Here is an 8,288-nt window from a genome sequence, read left to right as displayed (position 1 = left end):
CCGCCTCCCCCCACCCCCGGGCTCCGTCCGCTCCCAGATATGAACGCATTGCAGGAAGAGCCAATGTTTGCCCTCTCAAGATTTGAAGTGAGAAAGTAAACAGTCCAGCTGCGCCAGGGAACACTTTGCCGGGATTAGGTTTCCATACCAACCAATTTAAGAAGCTTTTACAGTTTTATTTTCCACCGGGCAACTGAACTTGGGCGGTGGGAGTGAGTTCGGGAATGGCTTTTCGGAGAGAAACCCTCCCACATCAGCAGTCGGATCCCTCAAACTGGCTTTCGGATAATTGCCTCCAAGGGACAGATGAGGTCCCCACATGTTACAATCCCCCAATGTTAAAATCAGTTTCTGCTTCTTGACCAATTCCATTTGATGCCGGGCTTCCTGCTTCCGCCTGGGAATTGTACGGCCAAGTGTTATTCAGCTAAAGATTCTTAGGACGCCCTACTGGGGTTTTGTACATTAAGCGTTAAAATACAGCGCTAAACGTGCGCTAAGAGAGCGCGTTTATTCTGATTTTTTTTGTCATTGGCGAGGTGTCGGTACAGAACCGGATTTTTAAAGTTTGATTACATGAACGCAGCGCCCTATTTTCTGAAAGGGTTTTTTTTTTCTCCCTCATTTGGTGTTTATAGAGAAAGCCGTAGGGAAATAAAGCCTTAAATATACTTTAAAAAGTCGGAGGAAGTTCCAGTGTCGAGTGGTGATCCCTAGTTCAACTAGAGCCCCATCAGATTTACAGAATCCCAACGATTAAACTTTAATTAGCTGGAGATTTTGCTTAAAAGATTAAATCGTTTCTATCTGAACAGGAATTAGGTACGCCTGGCTGCGGCTTGATAAAACGCAGGTACACTTACTGAAAGGAATAAGACTGTTAGCTCCATGTTATCATTTATTTTAATTTGGAAGACGTAAGGTCTTGAAAAATCTTAAAAATAAGAAAGAGGAATAGGTTAATTTTGACTGGAATATCACCATTTTATGATTTTTTTTTTTCATGGTGATATTTAACTTGTACTTATAAAATAGTGTTACGAAAGTTGCAATTTACTTTATTAAATTGAATTTTAATTTTGAAATATTTTTCCCTATTTGTTATTCTTTGTTTTCACACAGGATTCGTGTTCGACCCCCTAATCCGCAAGCAAAAGCTGCACTGATTTTGGAAAATAACATTTATTTATTTTTTTCTAAGTCGTCCTATGAAATGGAAATACATAAATGTTAACAGCCAGGTTTGCTATGTACAAAATGAACCAACAACAATTTTCTTTTGAAATCACAATCAGAATTATTATTAGTGGGGGAGGGAGGGCAGTTCTAGGTACACAAGTAAGAATCTCTAACATCCAACCTTATATACAAGCTTTTTATAGCTCTTCAGAGAAGATTGCCAGTTTTACAATATAATCTAAATCTTGTAAGTATGACGCCAGTTTTCTAACCCTTTGCTCACTTTAATGCCATGTTTCACCTACAAGTACATTAATAACTTAAACGTCCATTCCATAGCATTACATTCTCTTGTATATATATTTATTTATAATATTGAAGAAAAAAAAACTCACAATGCACCAAGGATATCCATGCTTAATGGTTATCAGCAACGAAGGGAGTGACAAATACCTCAACATTGAAAGTGCACTTTTTAACCTTTCCACAATTTTTATTTGTCAGCTTTGTCCAAAAAGATTGGACTCAGTGCCATCTGTCGGTATTAAATGCAATTGTGTTAGAATGCATACAAACCAAAGTTGGAAGGGACGTGTCCAAATTCAGAGTTAGCGTTCAGTTTGCGTCATTTGGCAGCTATAAACTCTCCCAGGTAAGCACTGACGAGCAGGCCCGTGTTGCCAGTCTGGCAAGAAATGCCACTTGGCCACCGTTCCACGCGGGGAGCCATTTCTGTGAGCCCCTTTCTTGCCTCACGGCTTTTCCGGGGGGTTGTTGACCATCGGGCCGTAGAGTCCATTGGGGTACACCTGCTCCTTGTGCACGCTTGATCGGTCTCTCATCAGGTCGCTGAAGGCGTAGTCCATGGGCGGGCGGAAGCCCAAGGTGGGCATCAGGCTGGCCGTGGAGTAGGGCGCCATGAAGGCCAGGCCCCTGCTGTGGGCCGAGTAGGCGAAGCGCAGGGGGTTGAGTCCCAGGTGGGTGCCCAGCGGGTAGGCGCCGGCCTCCGCTCCGAAGTGGCCGGCGTTGGGCTGCAGGGGCGAGAAGGCCGAGCGGCTGCCCAGGGGGCCGAGGGCGGGCGTCGCGGCCCCGGCGATCAGGGGCCGCTGGCTGGCGGAGGACGCGGGCTGGAGGCCGGGCAGCGCCCCCTCCCGAGCCCAGGCCTCGTCGGCGCCCTTCTCCGGCCCCCGGTGGTTCAGGATCTGCTCGATGGCCTGCACCACGTCCCCGCCGCAGCCCTGCAGCACCAGCTCCAGGACGCCCTTGCGGTGCGCGGGGAAGACGCGGGTCAGGATGTCCAGGGGGCTCCTCTGGCGCGCCGGCGAGGGCTCCTGCTCGTCCTTGTCGGCCTCGGAGCCCGAGTCGGAGCCCAGCGGGCTGGCGGAGCCCGGGCTGGCGTCGCCCTCCTTCAGCGCCTTGCAGGCGGGCGAGCCCAGGAAGGAGTCGCCGTCGCCGTTCTCGGAGCCGGAGCCCGGGCGGCCGTCGGGCGAGGAGGTGCCGGGCGCGCTGCCCGAGCCGGAGTCGCCGTCGGTGGAGAGGGGCTTGGCCGCCGCGCCGGGGGACGGCTGGGGGGTGAGGGCCCGGGGCAGCAGCGACTTCGGGAAGAGCTCGAACTTCTGCAGCTTGGAGTCTGCAAAACACAAAGCAAGGGGGGGGGGGGTCACTGGCTACAATTTGGGGGAACGGGAAACAGTGGTCCTTAAACTTCAAGCAAAGTAGGGAGACAATAAATAGCTTTCCCTCCCCAAATCAAAACCAATGAATTCAACTCCCTTTTTAACCGGAAGGAGATGAAGAAAGGCATAGGAATAATAAATACCATTCCCTCTCCCCAAACTATAGCGTTAAATAGAGACAGGTTGGTCAAGTGAATCTCTTCGCAGGCAAGTCATTCTCATAAAACAGTGCCTGGTACCGGGGACCTAAAGAGGCAAGGGCGTTACAGGCAAGCTCGGGGGCAATAGGGAAAAGGCGTTACATGCAAGCTCAGGGGCAATAGGGAAAAGGCGTTACATGCAAGCTCAGGGGCAGTGCCTGTTACCGGGGACCTAAAGAGGCATGGGCGTTACATGCAAGCTCGGGGGCAATAGGGAAAAGGCGTTACATGCAAGCTCAGGGGCAGTGCCTGTTACCGGGGACCTAAAGAGGCAAGGGCGTTACAGGCAAGCTCAGGGGCAATGCCTGGTACCGGGGACCTAAAGAGGCAAGGGCGTTACATGCAAGCTCGGGGGCAATAGGGAAAAGGCGTTACATGCAAGCTCAGGGGCAGTGCCTGTTACCGGGGACCTAAAGAGGCAAGGGCGTTACAGGCAAGCTCGGGGGCAATAGGGAAAAGGCGTTACATGCAAGCTCAGGGGCAGTGCCTGTTACCGGGGACCTAAAGAGGCAAGGGCGTTACATGCAAGCTCGGGGGCAATAGGGAAAAGGCGTTACATGCAAGCTCAGGGGCAGTGCCTGTTACCGGGGACCTAAAGAGGCAAGGGCGTTACAGGCAAGCTCGGGGGCAATAGGGAAAAGGCGTTACATGCAAGCTCAGGGGCAGTGCCTGTTACCGGGGACCTAAAGAGGCAAGGGCGTTACAGGCAAGCTCAGGGGCAATGCCTGGTACCGGGGACCTAAAGAGGCAAGGGCGTTACATGCAAGCTCGGGGGCAATAGGGAAAAGGCGTTACATGCAAGCTCAGGGGCAGTGCCTGTTACCGGGGACCTAAAGAGGCAAGGGCGTTACAGGCAAGCTCGGGGGCAATAGGGAAAAGGCGTTACATGCAAGCTCAGGGGCAGTGCCTGTTACCGGGGACCTAAAGAGGCAAGGGCGTTACATACAACTCAGGGGCAATGCCTGTTACCGGGGATCTAAAGAGGCAAGGGCGTTACATGCAAGCTCAGGGGCAATAGGGATATCAGAAAGCAAGCAGAGTCCGCACAGCTTTGGTTAAAAACAAAAACAAAAATAGAGAGACAGCGCGAACTCCCCAGGCCGCGTTAGCGGGGACCGCGGCCTTCCTCCATCGCTAGAAGAAAAGTCCTGGAAACAGCAAGCTCTAGGCCGGGCGGAAGGTGCCGCGGTGGGAACGTATTGAATGCTGCCGGGGAGGAAGGCCTCGAGGGGCGGGCGGGTCTGCAGGACAGGGGAGCCCAGGAAAGTCGGGTGCACTGCCAGCAGGGAAATCCGAGAAAGCATTGCAAAGAAATCAAGCCGAACGCCTTTCTCCTGGGACAACTTACCCAAGCGGCGAAGGCCGGCACCGGACCCCAGGAGCGCTAGGGGTCATTAGCTTGGCCTCACTTTATTTAATTCTGGGAACACCCAAACTATTCCGGCACCACCCCGGGCTCTCCCAAATGCAGTAAAAAAAATGACCAAAAAACATTGAAACCCCAGGCGCTCTCCTCGGCCTTTCTTCTTCCCTGACACCTGCCATTGCTTGGCCATGTAACACTGGGGCCTCGTCGGTCTTATCAAGGAGCAAAAAAGCGTTTTAAGCTAAAGCAGAAGACTTGGTTAGTCTGTAACATTTGCAGTTAGGAATACCCAGTGACATCTGACAAAAAAAAAAAAAAGAAAAGTTCAACTCCCCGTTTCAGCTAAATAAATAATATTACTAATCTCCAAAATGTGCTCCTGATTTTTCTTTCAAACGTAACAAAAAAAACCCCAACAACTTAATTTTAAAGTAGAAAAGTTTCGAAAGTTAGTTACTGCTTTAAATCCTAATATCGGAGCTCTGTTTTCATCCTGTACCAAGCAAGGCCCTGTATTTTATTGCGAGCCGCAGAATCGGACATTACTCTTCTGTTTTCTTTCTCTCTCCGGCAATAAACCCCCCCAAACAGACCATGAATCTGCCCCAATGCAGCACGTTTGGGCTTTCGCTCTTTCGCACTGCGCGCTATCCAAAGTGCGACTGGAAGTGAAAGTTCCTGTCCCCCTTCCCGCCCCCGTTCTTACCTGCGGTGCCTTCGCTGCAGACCGATCCGAAGACCTCGTAAGCCGGCCGGGGAGGGATGATCCCGTTGGCCGCGGCCAGGGCCAGGCCCTCCGCCGTCCCGTACAGCAGCTGCAGCTCGCGGGCCTCGTTCTCCTCCTGGGCTTGCTGCCTGCGCAGCGCCACCTGCGCGGCCATAACGCGCTGGCGCTCGGCGATGAGCGTGCACTTAGCGCACATGCAGTCCTTCCAGCGACAGTAGCGCTTGTGGCCCTTCAGCGCCGACACCACCCCGTGGTTCCGGCAGCGGGCGCACTTGGGGGTCCGCGGGTACTTCTCGGCTGCCCGCAGCAGCAGCGGGGGACCCCGCAGGAGGCTGCCGGCCACCGTTACCGGCAGCGCGGCCGCCGCCGCCGCCGCTGCCGCCGCCGCCGCCGCCGCCGCCGCCGCACTATGAGATACCTGAGGCCCCGAGGGGGCACCGGGTATTTCGGATCTCAGCTCCATCATAAGGCTTCCTCGGCCCTCCACCCTGAAATAGGAATGAAATATCCAAAGCAACTCTCTTGTGGCGAATCGCTAGCACCCAGCCCCCCCCCAAACGCAGCCTTCTCCGCCCTAAAATAATACCAAAAAGAATAATAAACCGGACCTCGTCCTTTCCGCTCAAATTGTGTTAATTCCAAAAGCGGCAGAACGCAAACCCAGATTCCTTTACCTCTCCCCTTTCATTTCAGATTTGCACTGCGATCTTCCAGTCTCCGAATTAAAGACCGAACGCAGTTCCCTGCCTTTCCCTTGCTGATCCGTCAAAATCCTTTTTCATCTATTTAAGCATCATTTTCTGTTACTGTTAAATGCCAAATGAATTTAAAACTGCTCTGCTCCTTCCTGCGTAAATGAATCCTGCTTCCTCTTCTAAAGAAATATCAATCAGAACAGAATCAGAGCTTTCGTCCTGTTTCAGCGCATCCCCTTTGCACGCACTAACTTGTATGGCTTTAAAAAAAAACCAAAACAAAACAAAAAAAAAAGCAAACGGATTTTGCATTCAATGCTAAAATTAAAAAATAAAATAAATAGCGAAACTGAAACTAGTTCAACCTTGAAAAGATCCCTTTCTATCCGATCTCCAACAGAAAGCCAGGAAAGCTCCTAATGTCCTGTGCACGCTCAGATTCTGCCTTCAGGCGGGCTCCCTGCCTTTCCCCTACCTTCAGCTTTCAAAGTTTCTGCCAGAATCTCTGCTCCCCTAATGCTCGTTACCTTCTTCTTTCATTGGGTTTGGGTCTGGGTTTTGTTTTTTTTTGTGTGTTTAAATCGTCCCCTCAAAAAAAAAAAAAAAAAGAAAAGAAAGACCCGCAGCAGCAAGAATCCCCCGAGAAAGCCAGCAGCCCTTCCAGCGTCCAGATGTAGCTTTCCCCCCCTGGAGCCAAAGTTTGAATGTGTGACAGTAACAGTGGCGGAGGGAGGCACTGCCTGCGGATCCTCAGCGCGCCCCTCGCTCGCTCGCGCGCTCTCTCTATTGTTGCGCCTCGCGTTGCCATTAGACAAAAATTTGACAACAATGTGGCGGCTGCCATTGGACGGGGGAGGGAAGCAGCGCCCTGATTGGTTTCCTTCTCTCTCTCTCTGTACAGTGTCCACCCGACTCCCTTCTCAAATAACTGTGTTTTAAGAGGATCGTAGCAGCTTCTTAAAAGGGAAGCCCATCCGAAAATCATGACAACTGCTCTCCACTTCTGGGGTTTTTGTGTGTGTGTGATTTCTGCTTGCATTGTTGTTGTTGTTGTTGTTGTTGTTTTAATACTGAATTTGGAAGCAGTTTAAATTCCTCCATGCCTCCGTCATATAGAAATGATCATGCGACAGTGGCTTGTCTGACTGTCGCATAATAAGCAGTGACCGCAGGCAGAGTCTAACGCATTTCTACATTTCTACGCGCTTTTGAAACGGCAGATGTGGGGGTTTGGGGGTTGTTTTGTTGTTGTTGTTGTTGTTTGTTTGTTTTTAGCGAGACAGCGGAGGTGTGTGGTTAAGTAGATTGGTTTTGGGGGGGGGGGGTAAGTATGATTTTTGTTTCTGTTCTCGGTCACTGTGTTCATAACTGGGAGTGAGTTTCACTGCGCGCTCGCCAGACGAGGTCCCGGGGCTCAGTGAGGCGGTAACTGTACGCACTTTCACGGGTTGTTTCTTTTTGTTTATTGTAACCTTCACCTCCAGGGCTGACGTCACCACTTGTAATCAGGACGCATTTGGGGCAAGGTTAGCGCATTCCCGTTTCCCTTCTTGAATCGCAGCGCCAGGAATTAACGCAACGCTAAGTTACCCGAAAACCTTATTTGTACTCAGCTTTCTGTCATTTCAGTGCTGCTTTTAGAAACAGAGACTATATTTCTCCGCCTCTGTTGCTGTTAGCATTATGTAGAATAAAATTAAAAAAAAACAAAAAACCCCAGGGCATAACAGAGAGTAATAAATAATCTATAGCTTATGTTGTAAAAGAGCCATTTCTAGCAGTACATCGGCATGTTGGATACGTTTTACTCTAGTGTTATAAAGCTCCGGATCCCACTGTCCAGTCTAAAATAATTGGCATTTTAAGCTCGACATATTCCCCAGATCTTCTTTTCTTGTTCCTTGTAGTAGGGGAATCCTCCTTCCTGCCTTTAGATCCTTTTGGGAATAAATGGCTGTAACCAGTCCATAATTTGACCGAGTTTATTTATATAAAACTGTTAATATTATTTATAGGATTTCTGTTTTCGTTTTAGTTAAGGCGGGACCCTTTACAAGTGTGACTCCTGCTTCTGACCAGTGCATTTTTCGTTTGAATGCCACTATAAACTCAATCAGGTAATGCATCTTTTTTGAGGAAAAAAAAATGTATGTAAAAAGCTCCTTAGGCTCCCCGGATTTAAAAATGAAGCACACTCACTACAGACAAAAAAAAAAATCGCCAGTATCTAAAGCAGGCGATGAAAGCTCCCAGCCACTTCTCCTTTTAGGTGTCATAACACTTTTATTTAATGCAAGCAGAAAGTCAAAATATCTGTCTCGGTTTTATCTGCAACCACAAATACAATTCTCCAGGGAGAATTTAGCAATGTCCTGGCTTTTGGATTGAGAATTTGTTTAATTGGGTCAAACTATTCGCACGCCTTCTACTTCCTATTGCTACCAG

At 49.8% G+C, this 8,288-nt stretch overlaps 1 protein-coding gene across 1 annotated transcript; it reads right to left on the bottom strand.

Moving 5' to 3' along the window:
• Window positions 1–1,242: 1,242 nt before the first annotated feature.
• On the bottom strand, window positions 1,243–5,713 carry DMRTA2 (DMRT like family A2). Its single transcript, XM_029618430.1, has 3 exons — window positions 5,128–5,713; window positions 2,949–2,951; window positions 1,243–2,809 (listed from the first exon to the last, which is right to left on the bottom strand). The coding sequence occupies exons 1-3, from the start codon at window positions 5,612–5,614 to the stop codon at window positions 1,932–1,934; spliced, it is 1,368 nt and encodes a 455-aa protein (XP_029474290.1). The 5' UTR covers window positions 5,615–5,713; the 3' UTR covers window positions 1,243–1,931.
• Between the last annotated feature and the right edge of the window lie 2,575 nt (window positions 5,714–8,288).

The sequence above is a fragment of the Rhinatrema bivittatum genome, chromosome 10, assembly GCF_901001135.1.
Source record: "Rhinatrema bivittatum chromosome 10, aRhiBiv1.1, whole genome shotgun sequence".
NCBI lineage: Eukaryota > Metazoa > Chordata > Amphibia > Gymnophiona > Rhinatrematidae > Rhinatrema > Rhinatrema bivittatum.
This window is presented reverse-complemented; position numbering and strand designations above follow the sequence as displayed.